The sequence below is a fragment of the Mandrillus leucophaeus genome, unplaced genomic scaffold (assembly GCF_000951045.1).
Source record: "Mandrillus leucophaeus isolate KB7577 unplaced genomic scaffold, Mleu.le_1.0 Scaffold69, whole genome shotgun sequence".
NCBI classification, from domain to species: Eukaryota; Metazoa; Chordata; class Mammalia; order Primates; family Cercopithecidae; genus Mandrillus; species Mandrillus leucophaeus.
Genome location: NW_012107474.1, coordinates 1279157 through 1305508, shown reverse-complemented (window position 1 = coordinate 1305508; position 26352 = coordinate 1279157). Strand labels below are relative to the sequence as shown.

The 26352-nt window shown below is 51.6% G+C and overlaps 1 protein-coding gene across 2 annotated transcripts in view; it reads left to right on the top strand.

Moving 5' to 3' along the window:
- The window catches only part of TRPM2 (transient receptor potential cation channel, subfamily M, member 2), a 98285-nt gene that overhangs the window by 23236 nt on the left and 48697 nt on the right, over positions 1 to 26352 (top strand). For both annotated transcript variants that reach the window (XM_012002514.1, XM_012002513.1), the window contains exons 8-19: positions 1336 to 1536; positions 4993 to 5095; positions 11739 to 11860; positions 12087 to 12440; positions 16257 to 16394; positions 17291 to 17420; positions 18781 to 18926; positions 19738 to 19850; positions 21130 to 21346; positions 24564 to 24682; positions 25339 to 25471; positions 25967 to 26138. In XM_012002514.1, coding sequence (XP_011857904.1) covers positions 1336 to 1536; positions 4993 to 5095; positions 11739 to 11860; positions 12087 to 12440; positions 16257 to 16394; positions 17291 to 17420; positions 18781 to 18926; positions 19738 to 19850; positions 21130 to 21346; positions 24564 to 24682; positions 25339 to 25471; positions 25967 to 26138 — 1948 coding nt within the window. The remainder of the gene's footprint in view (positions 1 to 1335; positions 1537 to 4992; positions 5096 to 11738; positions 11861 to 12086; positions 12441 to 16256; positions 16395 to 17290; positions 17421 to 18780; positions 18927 to 19737; positions 19851 to 21129; positions 21347 to 24563; positions 24683 to 25338; positions 25472 to 25966; positions 26139 to 26352) is intronic.

Here is a 26352-nt window from a genome sequence, read left to right as displayed (position 1 = left end):
GGAGGAAGCTGGGCTTGGCTGTGACCAGGCCATTGACCGGCATGGAAGGAAAGGATGGGGTCCCAGGGCCTGGAGCGAGTGGGGAGCCTCTGCTCCCGGGACCTGCCGGGGAGGCTGGGGAGTTTCTGCAGCTCTGCCCCCAAGATTCCTCCAGGAAGCATTTTTGTCTTTTTTTTGTTTTTTCTGAGACGGAGTCTTGCTTTGTCACCCAGGCTGGAGTGCAGTGGCACGATCTCGGCTCGCTGCAAGCTCCGCCTCCCGGGTTTACGCCATTCTCCTGCCTCAGCCTCCGAGTAGCTGGGACTACAGGTGCCGCCACCACGCCCGGCTAATTTTTTGTATTTTTAGTAGAGACGGGGTTTCACTGTGTTAGCCAGGATGGTCTCGATCTCCTGACCTCGTGATCCACCCGCCTCGGCCTCCCAAAGTGCTGGGATTACAGGCGTGAGCCACCGCGCCCGGCAAAGGAAGCATTTTTCAAAGTACAGGGCCACGGCCCCCATCCCAGATCTGTGGTGCCAGCAGCTGTGTGACTGTGGATTTGGCATGCGGCCTGAATGCGCTGCTCTGCTGGCCTTCCTTCCAGACCCGAATCCTAATCGCTTTGTGACGTGCAGGGTGCGAGGCGACCTCACCTGCTGTAGGAACGTATGAGGACATATAGCCTGCGGATCTGGACCAAGAGTGTGGGCTTTTGTGAAGGATGGAATCATAGGCAGTGTCCCATTTATGTTTCATGATTGCAGGAGGTCAAAACAGAGCCTTGGGGGCTTAAGGCTGGACAGGAATCCATAGAGCACTGGGTCCTCACTCCCTACGCATGCCAAGTACCCTTCACGCTCTCCTGCTGGGGCGGCTACACCCGCCTCCTTACCCCAGGCGGATGCTCATACACATGGCAGGGTCCTTCCTGCCAGACGGCCTTGTGACCAGTCCCTTCCCGAAGTCCAGCACCCCCTGGAGCCCGGGGGCCCTCCTCATTGCCCTGCTCTTACTGTGGGCTTTTATGAGGTTGGTAACTCCAGGTCTATGCAGCGTCCCCTTTGCTGCGAGGCCCTCAGGTCTGCAGGTCCATAGGCAAAAATGCTGAGAGCCTTTGATTCTGCTGGTGCTGAGGCCTGAGAGGTGCCAGGTGTGCAGCCCCCAGTGTGTCGGGGCAGCTCCCTCTTCCCCCAGAGCAGGGGATGCCACCAAACTGATAAGTGCTTTCAGTGGATCTTGGAGTAGTGTTAGCCCAGCCCTTCCCTTAGCTGGCCTTGGAGAATTCTCCGTTCAGAAAGCGTTGGAGCGAGGTGAGGACCCAGTCCTGGGCTCACGCCCCCGCCTGCCTTGCAGACCATCTACAACGCCACCACCAACGGCACCCCTTGCGTAGTTGTGGAGGGCTCGGGCCGCGTGGCCGACGTCATTGCCCAGGTGGCCAACCTGCCTGTCTCGGACATCACTGTCTCCCTGATCCAGCAGAAACTGAGCGTGTTCTTCCAGGAGATGTTTGAGACCTTCACGGAAAGCAGGATTGTCGAGTGGACCAAAAAGGTGAGGCTGACGGGCACGATGGTCACCGGCATGTGGCTGCTTCACGGAGACACCGTCAGCCTGGTGGGCAGCACCAGGACTCACGGATCGATGCGGAGGACCCACCGGGTCTGAGCGGGTGCCACGGCGATTTGCAGAGGGCAGGGCGCAGGTGGCAAGCCTCCTGGCTGGCAAGCCTCCTGGGTTCCGGAGGTCAGATCCCGTAACAGCACGTGAAAGGAGGGTGCGAACCTCACCGGCAGCACAGCAGGGCGGGCTGGGAACACTGCCGGGCTCATGGTGCTGTGAAAAGAGTCTGCTGGATTGGAGGGGTGGGAGGCAGGCGCTGGGGAGGCCTCAGCCGAGTTGGGCAGCAGGGCAGCTGCTGAGTAATGGCTGTGGGTCGCAGGGTCAGTCCAGCTCATAGCCTCATGGGTGAGTTAATGGAGGCACGTAGAGTGGCCTCAGGAGGGGCCATTGCCCCCAGTCCAGGGGTAGATTTTGGGTGGCCCCTGCCATGACCCCAGCCTCCAGAGGGGGTTAGTTGTGAAGGGCCGTGGTTGGTCAGCCCTGACCACCTCACAAAGCCCTTGACCAGGGGGGCGGGCTCCAGTGGAGAGTCCCTGCCCTCCCTGTACCTGCTGGTTCCAGGGTCATCTGACTCAGTCCCTGGAGGATTCTTGGTGGGGGCTGGCACTGGGGCCTTTTCATCCTGTTTCCCAGCAAGCCGGGGCCGGCAGAGCCCTCAGTCTGTGTCTTTCCTGCAGAGCCTGGACATCCCCAGGTTCTGAGTGGCTGACATGCACTTTCCACGGCTCCCGCTGTGTTTAATTTGGGCTCTGTGGGCAGTGGTGGCCCCTAGCTGCAGGCCACAGGGACACGTGTATTTGGCCAGATTGGGCCTGTGGAGAATGGATTAAAAACGTGCACCCTCAGGAACCACGGGTATCGGAAGGGCTGGGTGGAGGTCTTGGCCCCATTGGCCCGTCTAGAAGCAGTTTCCATGACTGGTGATTTGTGGGTGGCACAGCGACCTTGTTTTCTTCTGTGGTTTGTGATGGTCTCAGAGTGACCTCGTTTTGCACGGATGTCTTCTGAGAGCGTGTTTGCCCGGCAGGAGAATAACATGATGTAGCCGCAAGCATCAGATCAGTCTGTGAAAGCATCACGGTCCGGCTGTGAGCGGCCGCTCAGCTCCCAACGTCAGGGCGACTTTCCTTCCTTCCCGGTGCCACTGGGACTTGTCAGGCAGGCCCTGGAGCCCTTTCTCTGCCGGTTGATAAATTATTCAGGCAATTTTCAGAACTGAGTTTAATCAGCGGTTGTTGAAAGGTGCTTATTTTTAATGCACTCTCCATAGCCAAGCCAAGGCCCTGAAAGTGGTGCTTTCACACGGAGCCATCAGGCCTCAGCAGGGGCTCGGCTTTTCACTGACGCTCCTGCTCAGTGGGGAGAGGCTGAGCCACACAGCTGGGGTCAGCGCGCTCCCTTAACACGCCTTCTGGGAGTGTCCGTCTACACACTGGAGGAGTTGCAGACCCATCCTGGAGTGAGTGCTGCCGCTGGTGGGCGGCCCCGTCAGAGGGGCCCTGGGGCCTCCCTGCAAGGTCTGACAGCTGTGGCCAGGAAGAAGTTGTCCACCCTTGCTCAGCCTCGCCTTTCTCATCTATCAAGTAGGGGTACTGAGTGTTCCACTCAGACGAGGAAACAGGCCCTGGTGTCTGTATGGGCTCGGACACTGGGAGCTGCTTGACCGTATGAGGACAGGGTGGGCTGAAGGCTGGAGACTTTTATGGGCTCAGACGCTGGGAGCTGTTTTGCCATGTGAGGACGGGGGCTGAAAGCCAGGAGACCTTTGGCTGCTGGATGAGGGTGGAGTCCAGGATGTGTTTTGGAGTTGTCACGAAAGCTGGACCCCCAGGGATGGGGCACCGTTGGGGTCTTAGGCATGGAGGTGGAGTGTGAGGAGCCCTCCAGGTGAGGGCAGAGTCTGTGTGGAAGCAATGAGGCCAGGCTGGGGACGAGGAGAGAAGCAGAAGAGGCCAGGCGTGGCCAGCCTTGGGAGCAGTGGGAGCCATGGGAAGATGCGTTTGTGGAGTTGCCTGCCCTGGACACAGGGGGAAGGTGCTTCAAGGAGGAATAACTGTAGCAGACATACCTGCTAGGGACACCATGATGGATGGATGGATGGATGAATGGATGGATGAATAGTGGGTGGGTGGTAGATAGATGGATGACGGGTGGGTGTGTCGATGGATGGATGGAAAGATGGATGGATAGATGGATGGATGGATGGATGGTAGGTGGGTGGGTGGGCATGTGGATGGATGGATGGATAGATGGGTAGCTAGATGATAGGTAGATGGATGGATGGATAGATAGGTAGACAGTTGTCAGATGATAAAATGGATGGGCTGGGCACAGTGGCTGACACTTGTAATCCCAGCACTTTTGGAAGCTGAGGTGGGTGGATCACTTGAGGTCAGGAGTTCGAGACCAGCCTGGCCAACATGGTGAAACCATGTCTGTACTAAAAATACAAAAATTATCCAGGCCTGGTGGTGGGTGCCTGTAATCCCAGCTACTTGGGAGTCTGAGGCGGGAGAATTGCTTAAAGACAGGAGGTGGAGGTTGCAGAGAGCCAAGATCGTGCCACTGTACTCCAGCCTGAGTGGCAGAGCAAAAACTCTGTCTCAAAAAAAAAAAAAAAAAAAAAAGGATGAATTGATAAATACGTAGATAGATAGATAGATGATAGATAGATAGTGAGTGGGAGGTAGATAAGTGGATGGATGAATGGTTGGTAGGTGGGTGTGTATATAGATGAATGGATAGCTAGACGATAGATAGATACATGTGGATGGATAGATGGATACATGGATAGGTGTATAGGTAGATACATACATACATAGATGAAACACACACGGATGGATAGATATATACATGGATGGATAGATAATATAGATAGATGGATAGATGCATAGATGGATAGATGGATAAGATTAGGTAGATAGATAGATGGATAGATGCATAGATGGATAGATAGATTGATCGATTGACAGATAAATCAATTGACAGATAGATAGATAGATAGATAGATAGATAGATAGATAGATAGATAGATAGATAAATGGACAGATAGATAGGCAGGTAGGCAGGTGGTGAGGAGTGGCCCGGGCTTAGCAGGAGGGCCGGGAGGAGCAGCCTCGCATGAAGCTGCACTAGCATCAGGATGAAGATCCGTTGCTCTTGGATTGTGTTTTCCACCCAACGGACTCTCACAAACGTGTTGTATTTGGTCCCCATGAATCTTCATCCACACCGTCTAAGGCAAGAGGAAATGTGGTGGTGTCCTGACCACAAGGGCAGGCAGGACCCCGGGCTCTGGCTGTGTCTGGGGCCTCAATTCTGTGTGTCTTGGAGGAGGCAGGGGTTCAGGGATCACTGTGTGTCTCACTTGGAAAATGCTTGTTGCAGATCCAAGATATTGTCCGGAGGCGGCAGCTGCTGACTGTCTTCCGGGAAGGCAAGGATGGTCAGCAGGATGTGGATGTGGCCATCCTGCAGGCCTTGCTGAAAGGTGAGGGTCAGGGAACATGGGGGGAATGGGGTGGAGGCCAGAACGTGGGCTCTGACGATGCTAAGTTCTAGTCTCGAAGTGCCATGATTCTGGGAACCAGAATATTCCTCCTTGGTCAGAAACCCTGACCAGAGGGCAGCTGGCGATGGGCAGGTGGGCGCCTGCCTGTCACCTGATGTTAGAGGTATGAGTTCCTTTATTTGTAACTGGAATCTGAGTGCAGCCGCTGTCATTTATACCTTTGTAATAGTCATAATTTCTCACAAAACTTCAGGGTGGAAAGGAAGAGTGCGGAAGTTGCCTTTCCTTCTTGCTGGCTACTTTAGCTCCTCTACCTCTGATGCAGGAGAGTGTAGAGGCAGAGCAGGGCCTCAGGAATGGTGTGATGTACTCGAGCTGCAGTGGCTCTCTGTGTAACTTCTGTTGCTTAGCCTGGCCCATTCTCCAGGCCACAAACATCGCTGTCCTCTTCTTGTGCCACAGGTGAGAAGGCTCATGCCTCCTTGTCTTACCTAGCTGGATTCAACATGGCCAGGACATCCCTGACACTGGGAAGCCTTGGTCTTATACGTGCTCCTCCTGCCCGATGCTGGGCTTCTCACCCTCCAGGGTCAGAGGCCCCAGGCTGATTCTGAAGGGCTCAGCAGAGTGGGCCCAGGCTGGGATCAGCAGGGAACTTTTGTGATAAAGGCCAGACTTTCATCTTGTTTCTGTGTTGATTTGAGACTCCCCTTATCAAGCACTTGATGTGCATAAAACCTCACACCCACAGCGAGATGATAGACTACGTATTAGATCACAAATTAAGTCTTAATTTATCTCTCAATAGATTTAAGGTAGATATTATACAAAGTATCTTCTCTGACAACAAGATGAAGTTAGGAATCAATAATGGATGTAAAAGTGGAAAATTCACGAAGTTGTGGAAACTAAACACTACCTTAAACAGCCAATGGATCAAAGAAGAAATCAAAAGGGAAATCAAGAAACCAATGAAAACAAAAGCACAACATACCAAAGCTTATGGGACGTAGCAAAAGCAGTGCTAATGGAGAAATTTATAGCTATAAATGCTTACATTAAAAAATAAGATCTTAGGCCAGGCGCGGTGGCTCATGCCTGTAATCCCAGCACTTTGGGAGGCCGAGGAGGGCAGATCACGAGGTCAAGAGATCGAGACCATCCTGGTTAACATGGTGAAACCCCGTCTCTACTAAAATTACAAAAAATTAGCTGGGTGTGGTGGCGGGCGCCTGTAGTCCCAGCAACTCGGGAGGCTAAGGCAGGAGAATGGCGTGAACCTGGGAGGCGGAGCTTGCAGTGAGCCAAGATTGCGCCACTGCAGTCTAACCTGGGCGACACAGCAAGATTCCTTCTCAAAAACAAAAAAACGAAAAAAAAAATAAGATCTTAAACCAACAACCTAACTTTACAACTTAAGTAATTAGAAAAATAAGAACAAATGAAATCTTTTTCTCCAAGATAGAAATAAGGGAAGGATGCATACTTTCACCACTTCTATTCAACATTGCATTGGAAGTTCAAGCCAGAGCAATTAGACAAAAAAAAACAAAAAACAAAAAACTTATACATTGGGAAGGAAAAAGTAAAATTATTTATGTTCACAGATGATATGATTTTCGTATTTGTCCATTTTCACACTGCTATAAAGAACTGCCCAAGACTGTGTAATTTATAAAGGAAAGAGGTTAAATTGACTCACAGTTCAGCATGGCTGAGAAGGCCTCAGAAAACTTACAATCATGGTGGAAGATGAAGGGGATGCAAGGCACTGTCTTCACAAGGTGACAGGAAAGAGAGGTGCCAAATGAAGAAAGAAGAGCCCCTTCTAAAATCATCAGATCTCATGAGAACTTAGTATCATGAGAACGCATAGGGGAAAATGTCCCCGTGATCCAGCTACCTCCACTTTGTCTCTTCCTTGACACGTGGGGTCATAGGGATTATAATTCAAGATGAGATTTGGGTGGGGACACAGAGCCTAACCATATCAATGTTCTATGCAGAAAACTGTAAAGATTCCACAACAAACCCCTGATCTAATAAATGAATTAAGCAAAGTAGCAGGACACAAAATCAACACACAAAAATCTGCTGCATTTCTATACACTAAAAATGAATACTCAGAAAAGGAAATTATGAAAACAATTCTATTTAGAGTAGCAACAAAAAGAAAAAAAATACTGAGGAATTAATTAAACCAAGGGGATGAAAGACTTGTACAATGAAAACTGTAAAACATTGCTGAAAGAAATGAAAGACATAAACAAATGGAAAGACATCCCATGTTCATGAATTGGAAGCTTTAATATTGTTAAGATGTCAATACTACTTAAAGCAATCTACAGGTCCAATGCAATTCCTATCAAAACCCCAGTGATTTTTTTTTTTTTTTTTTTTGCAAAAATAGAAAAGCTCATCCTAGAATTCATGTGGAGTCTAAAGGGATCCCAAACAGCCAAAATAATTTTGAAAGGGAAGAACAAAGCTGGAAGACTCACACTTTCTGATTTCTAAACTCACTACAAAGCTATAGTAATCAAAACTGTCCGGCAATGGTGTAAAGAAAGACATAGAGGACTGGGTGTGGTGGCTCATGCCTGTAATCCCAGTACTTTGGGAGGCCAAAGTGGGCTGATTGCTTGGGCTTAGGAGTTTGGGACCAGCCTGGGCAACATGGTGAAACCCTGTCTCTATAAAAAATATAAAAGCTGGGCATGGCGATTCATGCTTGTAATCCCAGCAATGTGGGAGGTTGAGGGGAGAGGATCACTTGAGTTCAGAAGGTTGGGGCTGCAGTGAGCTATGATTGCACCACTGCACTCCAGCCTGGGCAACAGAGTGAGACCCTGTCTCAAAAAAACCCCAAAAAGATGTGGAGAACAGTGGAACAGAATAGTTAGCCCAAAAATAAACCCTCACATATATGGTCAGATGATATTTGACACGAATGCAGAAATCATTCAGTGAGGAGAGGGATAGTCTTTTCAACAAATGATGCTGGATAAACTGGATATTCACATGCCAAAGAATCAAGTTAGACCCTTACCTAACACCATATACAAAAATTAAGTCAAAGTAGGTCAAGGACTTCTAAATATGAGACCTAAACTCTTAGAAGAAAGCACAGGACAAAAACTTCATGACAAAGAATTTGGCAGTGGTTTCTTGGCTATGACACCTAAGGCACAGGAAACAAAAGAAAATATAGATAAACTGGGCTTTATGAAAATTAAAAATTTTGTTCATCAAAAGATATTATCAACAGAGTAAAAACGCAACCCATGGAATGGGAGAAAATATTTGCAAATCATACATATGGTAAGGGATTGGTATCCAGAATATATAGAGAACTCCTATAACTCAACAAGAAAAAAACCCCAACACAATTCAAAAATGGGCAAAGGACTTGAATAGACATTTCTTTAAAGAAGATGTACAAATGGCCAATAAGCACATGAAAAGATGCTCAGCATCACTAATCATTAGAGAAATGTAGATCAAAACTAAGAGATATCATTTCAAACACATTAGGATAGCTACTATAAAAGAGAACAGAAAATCACAAATGTTGGCCAGTGTGTGGAGAGACTGGAACCCTTGTGCACTGCTGGTGGATATGTAACATGGTGCAGCTGTCATGGAAAACAGGATGACAGTTCCTTAAAATTTAAAAATACAATTCCTATATGATCCAGCTATTTCACTTCTAGATATATATGCCACTCCCCACCCCCAAATTTAAAGTAGGGTCTGGAAGAGATATTTGTACACTCATGTTCATAGCTGTATTATCCGCAATAGTTAAAAAGTGGAAGAGGCCCAAGTGTCCATCGACAGAAGAATAGATAAGCAAAATATGGTCTATACCTAAGTGGAATATTACCGAGCCTTAAAAAGGAAGGAAATTCTGACACATGATACAACATGGATGAACCTTGAAGACATTATGCTAAGTGAAATAAGCCAGTCACAAAAGGACAGATACTATATGATTCCACTTACATGAGGTCCCTGGAGTAGTCAAATTCATGGAGACAGAAAGTAGAATGGTGGGTGCCAAGGTCTGGGGGAAGGGAGTTGACCTTGGGGAGTTAGTGTTTAACGGGGATAGAGTTTTAGTTTCCAAGATAAAAAGATATATGGAGGACAGTGATGATGGCCGCACAACATTATTAATGTACTTACTACCAGTGAACTGTACACTTAAAAATATTTGGCTGGGTGAGCTGGCTCATGCCTGTAATCCCAGCACTTTGGGAGGCTGAGGTGGGAGGATCACTTGAACCGAGGAGTTTGCGACCAGCCTAGGCAACATAGCGAACCCTGTCACTACAAAAAGTTTTAAAAATTAGCCAGGTACGGTGGCGCACACCTGTACTCTTAGTTACTCAAGAGGCTGAGGTGGGAGGATTGCTTGAGCCCAGGATGTTGAGGCTGCAATAAGCCTCATGATTATAAATATGATCACAGCACTGTGCTCCAGCCTGGGGGACGGAGTAAAACCCTGTCTCAAACAAAACAAAACAAAACAACCCCAAGAAGTTAAGATGGTAAATTTTATGCTACATGTATTTTACCACAATTTAAAAACATAATGAATTTTAAAATATCAACTTTATGAAGGTTCAGCTTAGAGACAATAAGCTCCTCCAATTCTAAATGTATTGTATAACAAGCATAGACACCGTGACACACCACAGTCTCCATACAGGACATCTGCCTTACCCAGAATGTTCCCTCATGGCCCTTTGTAGTTAAGCCTCCCTCCAGCCTGGCTCTGGAAGTCATCTGTCTGCTTTCTGTCACTCTAGAATAGTTTTGCCCATTTTAGAACTTCACATGAATGAAATCATACATGATACATTCTTTCGTGTCTTCCTTCTTTTGCTCAGTGCATTGTTTTTGAGATTCATCCATGTTGTTGCATGTGTCAGAACTTCGTTCTTTTTTGTTTGTGAAGGAGTGTCCTATTGTGTGAATATACCACAGGTTGTTTTTCCAGTCATCTGTTGGTGGGCATAGGTTGTTTCCAGTTTGGGGCTGTTATGAATAAAGCTGCTATTTGTCTTCATTTCTCCTGGGTCAATATCTAGGAGTGGAATTACTGGCCTTTATGGTAAGTGTATGTTTCACTTTGTAAAAAACTGACAAACTTTTCTGAAAAGATTGAAAAGATTGCATTCCTTTTCCTGTTTGCTGGCAATGGATGAGCGTTACCCTACATCCTTGTCAACACTTGGTGTTGTCAGTCTTTTAAGCTGCAGCCATCCTAGTGGGCGTGAAGAGACATTTCATTGTGGTTTGAACTTACATTTCCCTGAGGACTACTGATGTGGAGCATCATTTTAAGGACTTTTTGGCCATTTGCCTGTCTTCCTTCTGAAATGTCTTTCAGATCTCTTGTCCATTTTTATTTGATTATTTGTCTTCCAATTTTCGATTTGTAAGAGTTATTTTTATATTCTGATACAAATTCTTTGTCAGATATTTTCTCATGGTGTGTAGTTTGCTTTCATATTTTCTTCAAGATGTCTTTGAAGAGCAGGAGCCTTAAATTTTTTTATTGTTATTTTTATTTATTTATTTGTTTATTTTTTTGAGACGGAGTCTCGCTCTGTCACCCAGGCTAGAGTGCAGTAGTGCAATCTCGGCTCATTGCAAGCTCCACCTCCCAGGTTCACACCATTCTGCTTCAGCCTCCCAAGTAGCTGGGACTACAGGCGCCCACAACCACGCCCACCTAATTTTTTGTTTTTTTAGTAAAGACGGGGTTTCGCCATGTTAGCCAGGATAGTCTCGATCTCCTGACCTCGTGATCCGCCCACCTTGGCCTCCCAAAATGCTGGGATTACAGGCATGAGCCACTGCACCCAGCCAATTTAATTAGTTTTTCTTTATGGTTCATGTTCTTTGTGTCATAGCTAAGAGATCTCTGCCCATCCCAAGGTTGCAGATATTTTCTTCTGTTTTCTGATAGCAGCTTTGTAGACACAGCCTTTATGTTTGGGCCTATGAACCGCTTCAGGTTGATTCTTGTGTATGGTGTGAGGTAAGGGTCAATGTTCTTTTTTCTTTTTCCCCAAATAACAACCCATGTTTTGAAAAGTTAAACCAGAAAGAGAGCACAGAAAGTACTTGAGCAAAATAACTTGTCCTGAGAACCAGTGAGGTGGTTGTTGCCATTGAACATTTACAGGCAATTGAGGCAGGATTGGAAATGCGATGGCTTCTGAGTCCTGAGTTTTGGATGAGTTAGTGTAGGATGCCTGCCCTCCAGAGACCTATGTCTTCTTAAAACAGGGAGGCCCTTTTCTTGCTCACTGCCCACCTGTTGCTCAGGGGCCAGGGCATGGCCAGGAGGAGGGCAGGGGAAATAGGGGTGCATGGACATGATGACTAAAGCCCCAAGATTCACTGATTCTGACTCTGAAATGGAACATGATTTTGCAAGTCTGTGTGTATGGGAGGAGGTCACTGGGTGCTGCACCTGTCACTTTGAATTGTTGAGAGGCAAGGGCTCATGATACATCGCTGCCTCTGACATCATAAGTCAGTCGCCCTGGAGGGAAATGGCTTTGAGCCCCAGATCAAGGCCCAGTGTGCACCTGTTCATCTGCAGCCTCCCGGAGCCAAGACCACTTTGGCCACGAGAACTGGGACCACCAGCTGAAATTGGCAGTGGCATGGAATCGCGTGGACATTGCCCGCAGTGAAATCTTCACGGATGAGTGGCAGTGGAAGGTAAGTCTTCCTGAGTGCCCTGTGGAGGGGCCCACTGGGCCCACGTGCATTGCACCACCGAAACAAGGGCAGGCGAGGATCGCCTCGTCTGGATCCCAGCCCTTCCCTTGAGGGTGGGTGACCCGGGCAGCTTTCATCCTCCCCAGCAACAGCAGCCCCCATCTCCAGGGTCTTGACATGGGATGATGACCAAATGCATCCGTCACCACACAATGCTTGCTCTCAGCCTTCAGATCTGCACCCCATGATGACGGCTGCCCTCATTTCCAACAAGCCTGAGTTCGTGAAGCTCTTCCTGGAGAACGGGGTGCAGCTGAAGGAGTTCGTCACCTGGGATACCTTGCTTTATCTGTATGAGAACCTGGAGCCCTCCTGCCTGTTCCACAGCAAGCTGCAGAAGGTGCTGGCGGAGGAACCCGAGCGCCTGGTTTGTGCACCCGCTGCGCCCCGCCTGCAGATGCACCATGTGGCCCAGGTGCTGCGGGAGCTGCTGGGGGACTTCACACAGCCGCTCTACCCCCGGCCCTGGCACAGCGACCGGCCTCGGCTCCTGCTGCCCGTGTCCCACATCAAGCTCAACGTGCGTGCTGGTAACGGGGCCCAACCTGGCCTTGCCCGCGTGGGATACTGCCATGTTCTTAGAGCTCTCTGTTTTTAAAATTAGCTTTTATTTTTATTAGAAAAGACACATGCTCTATCTTAGGCTGCTTGGGCTGCTGTAATAAAATTCCACAGATGGGGCAGAAACTACCAGTTTATTTTCTGGAAGTTCTGGGGGCCCGAAGTCCCAGATTAAGGCACCAGCAGGGCTGGCTTCTGGCCAGGACCTCTTCCTGCTTGCACGTGACTGCCCTCTTGCTGTGTCTTCGCATGACAGAGAGAGAAGTCTCTGGTGCCACTTCCTTTTCTTTTTCTTTTATTTATTTTTTATTTTATTGAAACAGGGTCTCACTCTGTCGTCCAGGCTGGAGGGCAGTGGCGTGATCATAGCTCACTGCAGCCTCAACCTCCCAGGCTCAAGCAATCCTCCCACCTCAGCCTCCCAAGTAGCTGGGACTACAGGTGTGCACCACCACGCCTGGCTAATTTTTAAAATTTTTTGTAGAGACGGTTTTGCCATTTTGGACAGGCTGGTCTCAAACTCCTGGTCTCAAGTGATCCGCTCTCCTCAGCCTCCAAAAGGCTGGAATTTACACCCTTGAGCCACCATGACTTGCCTATTTTTATGTTTGAGACAGGGTCTGGCTCTGTCATCCAGGCTGTAGTGCAGTGGTGCAATCATGGCTCACTGTAGCTTCCACCTCCTGGGCTCAAGCAATCTTCCTGCCTCAGTTGCTTGAGTAGCTGGGACTATAGGCACGTGCCACCATGCCCAGGTTTTTTAAAATTTGTTTTTGTTTTTGTTTTTTTATGTTTTGTAGAGATGGGGTCTCATTATATGGCCCAGGCTGGTCTCAAACTCCGGGGCTCAAGTGATCCTCTGTCTTGACTTCCCAAAGTGCTGGGATTGCAGGTGTGAGCCTCTGCACCTAGCCTCACTCCTCTTTTTATAAAGAGAACACACCTATCCACTTAGGAACCCACAATGTGGCCTCATTTAACCTTAATTACCTTCTTAAAGACCCTATCTCCAAGTGCTGTAGTCACATTGGGGGTTAGGGCTTCAACATATGAATTTTAGGGCGACACAGTTCAGTCCATACCATACCCTTTCTAAAAGTTCCAAACAGTACAAAAGTTTCTGCAGGGAGCATGATCCACCTGCCCTGATCCCACTCCTGCCCAGTAGATGTGCTTGTTTTTTCCTACAGTCAGGTCAGTAACATTCCAGAGTATTTTTGTGAGATGCCCAGTGTGCACTGCAGCTGTAGGAGAGTGGATGCTGTAGTCTGCATCCTGATTCAATGGGAGCCCTGCTCTAGTCTCACCTTCATTTAATGGGAACTCTGCTCTAGTCTCCAACCTTATTTAATGGGAATCCTGCTGTAATCTCCACCTTGATTCAATGGGAACCCTGTCCTAATCTCCACCCTGATTCAATAGGAACCCTGCTCTAATATCCACCCTTATTCAATGAGAACCCTGCCCTAATCTCCACCCTGATTCAATGGGAACCCTGCCCTAATCTCCACCCTGATTCAATGGGAACCCTGCCCTAATCTCCACCCTGATTCAATGGGAACCCTGCTGTAATCTCCACCCCGATTCAATGAGAACCCTGCCCTACTCTGTGTACCCTTATTCAGTGGGAACCTGGCAGTGACTCAGTGTCAGGAATGATGCTGGATTTTGTATTTGTTTTTCTCTTGGGAGTTTTTTTTTTTTTTTTTTTTTTTTTTTTTTTTTTTCTCTTTATGGCAAAGGGATATTCTGTCTACAGCCCGGGCTGGAGTGCAGTGGCCGGATCTCAGCTCACTGCAAGCTCCGCCTCCCGGGTTCACGCCTTTCTCCTGCCTCAGCCTCCCGAGTAGCTGGGACTACAGGCGCCCGCCACCTCGCCCAGCTAGTTTTTTGTATTTTTTTTTTTAGTAGAGACGGGGTTTCACCATGTTAGCCAGGATGGTCTCGATCTCCTGACCTCGTGATCCGCCCGTCTCGGCCTCCCAAAGTGCTGGGATTACAGACTTGAGCCACCGCGCCCGGCCTCTTGGGGGTATTTATCTCTGATTCATTAAGGTTTTACAAAACAAAGCATCAGATGCCTTTGAGAGGATTGAGCTGCTTTTCTTCTTTGACCTATGAATTTGGTGAATTATTTTAACAGATTTTCTGACAGTGAAACATGTTTTTATTCCTGTTTTGAATTTCAGCTTGGCCTCAGTGCAAGTTTAATATACTGAATTCTCTTGACAACATTTTCAGGGTGTTTGCATCAGAATGCTTAAGCCTTTGATTGCAGTTTTATTTGGGGAGCTATATTTGTCAGGTTTTGATAGCAATTGTATGTTAGTTTTGTAAAAACCATTTGGGAAGCTTTCTTTCCTTCTCCGCTGCAGGACAGTTTATGCATCTGGAGTTAATCGCTTCTTATAACCTTGGTCGACTCCCCTGTGAGTCCATCTGGGCCCAGTGCCTTTTTTTTTTTTTTAAATTGGTAATAGTTCTAGTAACTTTCTTGTTTATTTTCTGATTATTTTTATGTTTAGGTTCTCCATCTCCTCTAAGCTCACATTTGGTTTTGTTTTTTTTCCTGCTAGAAAATAGTCTATTTCCTCCAGGTTTTCCAATCGATCCATTGTTCCAGGTGAGCTCTGTCTTCACTCTTGAGAAAGACATGGGTATGACTTGGTTTTTTTGTTTTTTGTTTTTGAGACGAAGTTTCGCTCTTATTGCCCAGGCTGGAGTGCAATGGCATAATCTCGGCTCACTGCAACCTCTGCCTCCTGGGTTCCATTGAGTCTGTTGCCTCAGCCTCCTGAGTAGCTGGGATCACAGGTTCCCACCACCATGCCTGGCTAATTTTTTGTATTTTTAGTAGAGATGGGGTTTCACCATGTTGGCCAGGCTGGTCTCGAACTCTTGGCCTTAGGATCCACCCATCTTGGCTTCCCAAAGTGCTGGGATTACAGGCGTGAGCTACTGCATCAGGCCGGGTATGGCTTGGTTTTATACATTAACAATCTGCGCTTCTTAAGTCCAGAGAGTTTATTTAGGACGCTCAGTTGGAATATGCTTAGGAAGGTCCAAAACAGAAGCTCAGGCTTATCTGTACCTGTGGTTTAGGAAGAAAAACACATTTCTTTATGATGAAAAACCTTCAGGAAATCTCTAGGATCCCTTGAGGTGTGTTTTTTACAGTAGGTGATTTTGGAGATGTGTTTTCTACTTCCGGGAAGTATTTCCCAGCTACGTGAGGACGTGCTTCCTGGTCTGGGGAAAAGCCCAGCCGTGTAGGGGAGGTGGGTCTGGGCAAGGTGCCCCGTCCTTGCTCGTGTGTGAGCCTTGTTGCCCACCCTTCAGATCTTTCCTAGTGGCCGCTCTGCCAGAGACACTGAAGGAGATTCCCTCAGGGAGAAGACAGTCACTGACCTGTTAACACCCTCCACTGTGCTAGAAGTTTACTTCGTTGAAAGTGGCTTTGATGCCATCAGATAAGACTAGGGAACCTTGAAGTGCCTGGCATGAAACAAGAGTCTACAAACGTTGGTAAAGGAGTTAGATGGGTATTTCACTTTCTAGATGTTTCTAGATGTCTCTAGAACAGTGCTTTAAAAAACTTCAGTGTGCATAAGAATGATCTAGGCTGTTGCTGAAAATTCAGGCTGTAGTTCTCCAGGGACAGTGAGATCCTGAGAAGGTCAGGGCTGGGAATTAGGGCTTTCACCTCTAACAGGTTCCTCCAGTGACTCTGAGCCAGTGGGGACCAGCTGGGCTCTGACTGTCCACTGCTTACCAGGTGCAGGGAGTGAGCCTCCGGTCCCTCTACAAGCGTTCCTCAGGCCATGTGACCTTCACCATGGACCCTGTCCGTGACCTTCTCATTTGGGCCATCGTCCAGAACCGTCGGGAGCTGGCAGGAATCATCTGGGCTCAGGTAATAAGACCGGCTTCTGAGCAGACACAGCTATAGGCCAGTGGCCAACTGGGGAGCGTGGCTGGAGAGCTTGAGGCCAAGTGCCAGCGGGGCCTGTGGAGGGGTGTGGGCATCTCCAATGTCAGGAAGGACTTGGGGCACCCGGAGTTGGAGAACAAAGAACTTAGCTCTAGGCAGGAAAGGAATTTTTTTTTTTTTTTTTTTAAAGACGGAGTCTCGCTCTGTCGCTCAGGATGGAGTGCAATGGCATGGCCTTGGCTCACTGCAACCTCCGCCTACTGGGTTCAAGCGATTTTCCTGCCTCAGCCTCCTGAGTAAATGGAACAACATGCATGTGCCACCACGCCTAGCCAATTTTTTATGTTTTTAGTAGAGATGGGGTTTCACCATATTGGTCAGGCTGTCTCAAACTCCTGACTTCATGATCCACCTGCCTCGGCCTCCCAAGGTGCTGGGATTACAGGCATGAGCCACTGTGCCTGGCCTAGGAAAGGAATTTTTAAAATTAAAAGTTCTAAAGAAACTCATTCTGTGGTTATGTCCAGGGCCGAGTCTTGCTGGACACACACAGGCCGGGTGGTGCCGCCCTCTGCAGCTCACACTGGTTCTGGTGGGGGCCGGTGCATGCGCTGGGCACGTGCTGTCCATTAGGCTTTGCAGGGCAAGCAGTCCCCTCCCACAGGCCACGCGGGAGCCTGGACCATCAGAGGTTGTGTACTGATTGGAGTGGGGCTTAAATTGTCTGTGTAGATGTGGTCACAGACAGTGATTGCCCAGTGGCCCGCACCGTCCCCGGGCCTTGTTTTCATCACCCAGGGCAGTGTGTTGGGTTCCCCAGGCTGGGTCGAGCCTGGCTAGGCCCTTTAGAGTCTCACGGTGGCTCCTCCGGTCCCTAGAGCCAGGACTGCATCGCAGCGGCCTTGGCCTGCAGCAAGATCCTGAAGGAACTGTCCAAGGAGGAGGAGGACACGGATAGCTCGGAGGAGATGCTGGCGCTGGCAGAGGAGTGTGAGCACAGAGCCATCGGTGAGCTCTGCCAGGCACGGGCTGCAGGCCATGGCTCAGTCATGCATGCTCTCACTGGGGTCCCCATCCCTGGGTCTCAGCCATGCTCGCCCTCACCCTGGGGTCCTCGTCCCTGGGTCTCAGCCCTGCGTGCTCACCCTGGGGTCCTCCCTCATCCCTGAGTCTTGGCCCCATAACCACCCACTGGGTTTCTCTTGCCTGCTGCCCAGATAGAGCCCATTTGTTAAGACAGTGAGATTGCAATAGAGAAAGAGTTCAATTCCCACAGAGCCGGCTGAATGGGATGCTGGAGTTTCATCACCCAAATCAGTCTCCCTGAAAATTTTTTTTTTTTTTTTTTTTTTTTTAAGTCAGAGTCTGGCTCTGTTGCCCAGGCTGGAGTGCAGTGGCACAGTCTCAGCTCACCACACCCTCTGCCTCCTGGGTTCAAGCAATTCTCCTGTCTCAGCCTCCTGAGTAGCTGGGATTACAGGCACATGCCACCAAGCCTGGCTAATTTTGTCTTTTTAGTAGAGACGGGGTTTCATCATATTGGTCAGGCTGGTCTCGAACTCCTAACCTCAGGTGATCCACCCACCTCAGCCTCCCAAAGTGCTGGGATTACAGGCGTGAGCCACTGCACCTGGCGAGACTGGGGGTTTTTAAGGATAATTTGGTGGATAGGGGACCAGGCAGTGGGGAGCACTGATGGGTTGGGCCAGAGGTGAAATCACAGCGGATTCTTCTCGCTGTCTGCTGTTCCTGGATGTGGTCACAGAACTGGTTGGGCCAGATTTGCAGTCGGGGTGGCAACAGTGGTGCATCAGAACGCAGGCTCTGAAAATATCCTGGGTTTTCCGATAGTGATGTTATTCCTAGGAAGAGTTGGTGCGGTTTGGAATCTTGTGGCCTCTGGCTGTATGACTCCTAAACTGTAATTTCTAATTTGTGGCTACTTTGTTAGTCTTACAAAGGCAGACTGGTCCCTGGCAAGAAGGGGGTTTGTTTTGGGAAAGGGTTACTGTCATCTTTGTTTGGAAGTTAAACTATAAACGGAGTTCCTCTCAAAGTTAGTGTGGCCTGTGCCCAGGAATGGACCTTGGAGGTTAGAAGCAAGATGGAGTTGGTTAGGTCAGTTCTCTGTCCCTGTCGTAATTTTCTCCCTGTTGTAATTTTTGTAGAGGTGGTTCCAGCCCTATGTGCCCTCTCCCTGGGGTCCTCTTCCCCGGGCCCGCGTGTTTTGAGACATCAGCCTCACATTTGCCCTGTGCCCTTCCCTGTTTCCTGGTGGTGCTTTCCAGAGTGGTTACCCTCTGACTCGGCCCCAGGGCTCAGTGATCGTGACCTGCTTCTCTGACGGGGCTCTTATGTCTCCGCCCAGGGGTCTTCACTGAATGTTACCGGAAGGACGAAGAGAGAGCCCAGAAACTGCTCATCCGCGTGTCCGAGGCCTGGGGGAAGACCACCTGCCTGCAGCTCGCCCTGGAGGCCAAGGACATGAAGTTTGTGTCTCACGGAGGCATCCAGGTGACCTCCTAAGGGCGCCTTCCAGAAACAGATGCCTGTGGTGCCTGCAGGGCGGACACAGCCTCCGGTTCACGCAGTCGGCACGCACACTCACACGGGCTTCAGGGCCCTCAGAGGCTCGGGGACAGTGCCTGACCCCTTGGCCACCTGCTCCAGGCTCTGGCCTCCCATTTTGCAGACGGGGAAACTAATGTGAAGCAAAAGCAGGAGCTGGTAGCTGCGGAGGTCACAGTTCACCTCCCCACGGACGTTCCTATCTGGGAGCGGCAGGCTTCTTTAGAAGCCCAGGTGGCTCTGGGAATGGCGTCTGCCCTCTCTTCCTGAAGGGATAAGCGGGACACGGCGTGTCCTCCCTGGAGACGCAGGGGCTCCCGGGCATGGCTGCCCTCAGCATCGCCCTGGCACCCCCGGCGGGGCCTGGCCCACAGCAAGTGCCCCTCGCATGCTGGGCTTCCTTGGAGCTCCGAGCTATTGCCAAGTCCATGAGCTCCCATCGTGTCCTGGGCTGTGCCGGGCCTGCAGAGGGGTCCTGTCCCCCACTGCAGAGCTCAGAGGGGCCCGCGCTCGACAGCCTGCAACTGCGGGGCCTTAGAAGCCAGCAGAGATGGGGTCCCATAGCTCAAGGTCATGTGAAGGGTGGGATTGGGCACCCAAATGCCCCCGGGCAAGCTCTGTGTTTTCACCATTTTCTGCTGTGAGACTACAGGCAGCTCTGTCCACTAGGCACCCCGAGTCCTCAGCAGACAGCTGATGGGCACCATCTGGGGCACAGGGCTGGGCACCACCATCCTGAGACTGCCCCCATCCACAGGCCTTCCTGACCAAGGTGTGGTGGGGCCAGCTCTGTGTGGACAACGGGCTGTGGCGTGTGACCCTGTGCATGCTGGCCTTCCCGCTGCTCCTCACCGGCCTCATCTCCTTCAGGTGCTGCAGGGCTGCGGGGCTGCGGGGCTGTGGGAGGGGCTCCTGGGGGCTCAGGACCTTCCCCAGATCCCCTCGCTGGGAGCAAGTCATGTGTCCTCAGAATTGTGCCTGATCCTGGGGCCATAGAGATGGGGGTGGGAAGCGGAGCAGGGCCCCACGTGCTGGAAGCACCTGCCCTGCCCCAGCCCCAGCGCTGATCGCATGATGCTGGTGAGCCCATCCCTCGGCCACAGCAGCCTGGGGTCGGGGAGGCCAGGAAAGATGGTCTCCTGCTCCTGCCAGCACTGCAGACCTGAGCCAGTCTGGGGCTCAGGCAGTGAGTGCAGGTCTAGGGTAGGGGCAGTGAGCCGCGGCTGAGTGCCTCCCTGTCCTCGCAGCTGCAGAGCCGTATGCAGAGTCTGATGTAATCGCTTTCCCTTCCGAAGGAGGAGGACATGGCTGGCCATGGTTGAAGACCTGGCCTGGCCTGGTGTCCCCACCTGCATCTCCTCAGAGGCTTGCTGGGACGTTGTGGGGTCTGCTGTGGTTTACTGAGGGCTGGATGGAGTCTCAGGGTCTCCTGGAAGTCGGGGCAGATTCAAGACTCCAGCGAGGTGGCTGAGCCCCTTCTGCAACTCACAGGCCACACTGCCCACCTCCTTCCCTTTCTCCTGATGGCCACGATGGGTACCTGAATGCTCAGGAATCCTGGTGGGAAACTGAGACAGGGAGGAGCGACTCAGGTGTCCTAAAGCAGTGCTGGCTTCTCCCATGCTGTCCTGAGGATGGCAGAGCCGTATCACTGATGGCCGCCTCTGCTCCCGTTCCAGCGGCCCCGGGATAGGGACCAGGGATCAGGGCATGTCACAGGGGGAGTGTGGTCAGCCCTGCCCCCAGTGAGGATGGTGAGGAAAGCCTGTCCCCATTTACAGGAGGGTCACTAAGGCCTGAGCGTCCACTTAGCACCGGGAGCTCTGAAGCTGGGGTCCACCCAAGGCTGGGCTTGGGGCAGGCTGGGCTTCCCTGTCTGCAGCCATGAGGGTCATGGCCATGGGCAGGGTGTCAGCGGGCATCCCTGTGTCCTCACTTTGCTGGGCCGTGGGGTCCAGCCCCACTCTGGTGGCTGCGCTGTGCTGGCTCCGCCTGGAGCTGCTGTTCTGGCCCTGGATCCCTGAGTGCTTTTGCCCCTAAAAGCCCATCTCTCTGAGGGGCACGGGGGATCATGGGGTGGCCAAAGCCTGTGGAGGTCAGGACCCTGGCCCTGGCAGTCACTGTCTCCTCTCCACTGCGACGGCCACAGAGAGAAGAGGCTGCAGGGGGTAAGCAGCCCCGTGGCCCGCGCCCGCGCCTTCTTCACCGCGCCCGTGGTCGTCTTCCACCTGAACATCCTCTCCTACTTCGCCTTCCTCTGCCTGTTCGCCTATGTGCTCATGGTGGACTTCCAGCCCACGCCCTCCTGGTGCGAGTGTGCCATCTACCTCTGGCTGTTCTCCTTGGTGTGTGAGGAGACGCGGCAGGTACAGCCCCATCCGCCTTTCCACGCCCCAGCCTGGGGCCACCCACTTGGCTGCATTCTGGTAGGGGACCCAGGGCTTAGAGCCCACCCCACCTAGCCTGCCTAGCCCCTTGCGAGCTGGGCAGAGCCAGTGCTCCCTCCCCAAAATGGGTGGCTGGGGCCCCTCCCTCCTCGTGCCCACTGTGTCTGCTTCCCTGCTTTCCCTCAGCCCAGACATCCTCCCCTCCTGGAGACCAGTTGATCAGCTCCAGGTGGATGCCCTGACCTTGTGGACTTTGAATGGGTGTGTCCCCTCCCCCAGGAAGAGCTATGCAAGGTGGGGGGTCCCTAAGACCCCTCTCACATTCAGTAACTAGCCAAAAGGACCCACAGACGCTGGGGAGTGGCAATGCTCACTTACGGTTTATTAAGCAAAAGTCTACAGACTAAAGCAGCCAGGGGGAGGGACACAGCTGCATCCAGGACAGCTCTGAGCCCAGGGCATCCTGGCAGCCCCTCCCTGTGGAGGGGTGGGTGGCACTCCATCCTCCCAGTGATGATGTGTGGCCTCAGGCATGGAGGCACGGTCCCCAGGGAAGCTCGCGGGCCTTGGTGTCTACTAGAGGTCAGTCACAGAGGCGCGGCTGACACCACATGATTGACCTCAGTCTCTAGCCCTCCAAAGCTCAAACTGAAAACTGCCCAGGGCCCCACCCCAACCCAAATCACACTGTGGGACTACCTGGCATGGCCCGGGCCACAGGTAAACAAGGACAGCCTCATCAGATGGACATTCCAAGGGCTCAGAGGCTACCTCCCTGTAGCTGGGCGAGGCCAAGCTGCCCTCCAGGTGGGGCGAATCCCTTACTGTGTGGGGTCTCCACTGTGTCCCTATGGTGCCCGCACCTGCTGGCAGCCGGTGAATGGGAACTAGGCCCATGGGACCCTCAGGGAAGTGGTGAAGGGGTGGGATTGGCCACAGGGCAGTGGTCCTGGCTTTGACTCACCTGTGCTCTCTGACCTTGGTGGAGCATCAGGCCCCCAGTTAGAAAGCGGTGTGCACTGTGTAAATACCACTGCCTACTGGGGCCCTCGGGGAGGCACCGGCATCCCCAGGAAGGAAGATCAGGGCCAGGACTGGGCGGGGCCTGGGAGTTGTGTTGTGGACCTGGCTTTGCCGGGCTCTCCTTGGCCTTCCTCTTGCCACATGGCTTCTGCCACCAGACCCTCTCTACAAGGCCTCTCTGGAGGCCTCCATGCACCCCTAGCCCCAGCCCCATGGGCAGCAGCCTGAGAGCAGAGGGGGCACTTCCTACTCCCTGCATCTGTCTGTGATCCCGGGAAGGCCCTGGTTGGTCCTGCTGGTCACCTGCCCCACCTGTCCAGCTGCTGGATCCTGGGGCCTGTGGCTAGGGAGGGTGTGGGGACTGCTGCCAAGCAGGCCAAATGGGGGTTCCCACAGCTCCTACCAGGGTCCTGCACTCTTGGCCTGCTGAAGAAGCGATGTGGCCCCCAACAGAACAAACATCCCTGTGGGAAGGCAGCTGGCGCCTGACAGTGAGGAGGGGGCTGCTGCAACACACACACACACATGCACACGTGCGCACACATGCATACACATACAGATACATGCACACATGTACATGCACACAAATGCACACATAAGCATATGCACACACACACGCACACATATACATGCACACATATGCACACATTACACAGGCACACACATACATGCATATGCATACACACACATGCACACATAAACATGCATACACACGTGCACATGCACACACATGCATACACACATGCACACACACATGCATATACACATATACACATACACATGCATACACACAAATATACATAAACACATGCACATGTGCACACATACACACATGCATACACATGCACACACATGCATACACACAAATATACACATAAACATACATGTACATACACACATACACATTACACACGTGTATACACATATACACATGTACACATGCACACACACAGCACACATGCATACACATACACGTACACAACACATACACATGCATACATACATGCACACACATGCACACACATGCACATGCATACACACATACACATCTCCATATATGCATACACATACACACACGTACATACCTACACATATACACACAAGCTCATACACATGCACACATACACGTACACATACACATATGAGCACACATACAGATACATACACATATATACACACGTACACACACAAGAAAAATACACATATACATATACACACAGACACACATAGAAACACATGCAAACATGCGCACATACAATAAATACACACATATACATACACACATACAAATGTCTGCACACAGTGCACACACACATATACACACATACACATACACAAATACCTGCACACACAATGCACACACACGCATACACACATATTCAGACATATACACACATACATGCAGAATATATGTACATACACATATACGCACATACAGGTGCTGAGTGAGCAGGGCGCCAGGGGAGCTGCTGCCAGCACTACTCCGCATTGTTCCTCCATGTCCTGTTCCCATCTCCCTCACTGACCCAGCTCTCTTCAGACCAGAACCAATGTTCGGATTTGCTGACCATGATGACAGCATCAGTGATAGTCATGATAGTGATAGTGCTAGTGACAGTGACAGTGACAGTAATTGTGATGATAGAGATAGTGATGACAGTGGAGAGTGATGTGACAGTGACAGGATAGTGGTGATAGTGATGACAGTGACAGTTTTTGTGATGATAGTGGAGAGTGATGTGACAGTGACAGTGAGGATAGTGATGAACAGTGTCAGTGATAGTGATGATAGTGACTGTGGTGATGATAGAGGAGAGTGATGTGACAGTGAGGGATAGTGGTGATAGTGTGATAGTGACAGTGACTGATGATGATAGTGGATAGTGATGGTGACAGTGAGGACAGTGGTGATAGTGACAGTGATAGTGATTATAGCGACAGTGACAGGATAGTGATGATAGTGACAGTGACTGTGATTGTGATGATAGTGATAGTGATGATAGTGGATAGTGATGTGACAGTGATGGTGACAGCGAGGACAGTGGTGATAGTGACAGTGGTGATAGTAACAACAGTGATTGTGATGATGATAGTGGATAGTGATGTGACAGTGACAGTGAGGATAGTAAGAGTGACAGCATGTCTGCCTCCCCACCGCCCCTCTTCCCAGTAGCTCTTCTATGACCCTGACGAGTGCGGGCTGATGAAGAAGGCAGCCTTGTACTTCAGTGACTTCTGGAATAAGCTGGACGTCGGTGCGATCTTGCTCTTCGTGGCAGGGCTGACCTGCAGGTGAGTGGCCTCACCCCGATGGTGGGCCCCTGTCTGAGGCAGCCAGCCCCGCAGGGGATGAGCACAGGCCGGGCCCGGAGCCAGCCGTACCAGATGAGGCTCAGCTCCTCTGTGAACCCTGGATTGTCATCTGTCTAACGGGTGTCCGGGTGACAGCGTCCCACCTACCCTTGGGATTGTCGAGGGAGCACAGAAGGGGCATGAGAGCTCCTGGCAGAGCTGAGATTGTCCATGTGCTAGGGGCCATGGATGGCAACCACTGGAATTGTCCCAGCTCCACGGACACGCAGCTGCCCCTTTCTCCCTCTACCTCCCTGCTGTGGGGTCACTGCACTGCCTGTGATGGTCTCGGGTCTCTGCGAGGCCACGGCCCCCTTTCTCTGAGGCAAGAGAGCCCTGGCTACCTGCTGGCTCCCTAGGGTGCCCCCATGCCAGACTGTCCTCTGGGGCTGGGCGTGCAGACCTTTCTGAAGAGAAGTGGGAGGCTCTGCTCCTCGATCTCATGCCGGCTTTGAACACCTGGGATGCAGGGCCCACCAGAGCCCTTTGCCTCCAGGGACCACCTGGGCGGGGACAGCTGGAGGAGTGGCGGGGGACAGCTCCGAGGGCCACTGTGGCGGGTGGCTGAGGTGCATGTGCTTCTGCCTGGCGGCCAGGCTCATCCCGGCGACGTTGTATCCCGGGCGCGTCATCCTCTCTCTGGACTTCATCCTGTTCTGTCTCCGGCTCATGCACATTTTTACCGTCAGTAAGACGCTGGGACCCAAGATCATCATTGTGAAGCGGATGGTAAGGGGACGGGGGCACCAGCTCCATCGCGGCCTGCAGCCCAGGGTGGGCCTCGGGGAGGGCAGGCCCCTTGCCTGCGGCTCAGACCAGGGCTTAAGCACACCTGCCGGCCCCCTGTCCTGCTTTGCCCCTTGGGCTCCCAAGAATGCCCTTCTCGTATCTTTGCCTGTGTGTCGCCTCTTCCAGGAAACCTTCCTTCATTCTCCTTTCTGATCCCCGCTCATTCCTGACCTCTGATTCAGCTCTAGGAGCTTTCCTCCTGGGGTCACGGTTATGTCTGACCCCTCCTCGTCATGTCTTTGTGGTGCCAGCACAAAGATGTCGGCCGTCCACGAGAGTGTGGAGGCATCCCCAGGGCTACTCCTGGGAGTCTCCCGCATGCTGCGTCTGTGCTGTGAGTGGCAGTGCCATCTCCACCGCTGCTGGGCCTGCCTCTGGGCCCAGTGAGCATCGGGGGCCGGGAGAGTGTAGCCCACACACCTCTCTGTCCTGCAGATGAAGGATGTCTTCTTCTTCCTCTTCCTGCTGGCCGTGTGGGTGGTGTCCTTTGGGGTGGCCAAGCAGGCCATCCTCATCCACAACGAGCGCCGGGTGGACTGGCTGTTCCGAGGGGCCGTCTACCACTCCTACCTCACCATCTTCGGGCAGATCCCGGGCTACATCGACGGTAGGAGCCGGGCACCATGGGAGCTTGGGTGGAGGAAGCAGGAGAGAGGCTGGAAAGGGGCCGCAGCCTGAGTGGGAGCGAGGCCGGCTCTGTCAGGGGGTCCTGCAGTTCCCACCTGGCCGGTGTCCTCCTTGGGGACATTCACTCCCCAGCTCCCGTGGCAGGAAGTAGAAGGGGCTCCCACTGCCCAGGGGAGGGAGGAGGGGGGGCCGGG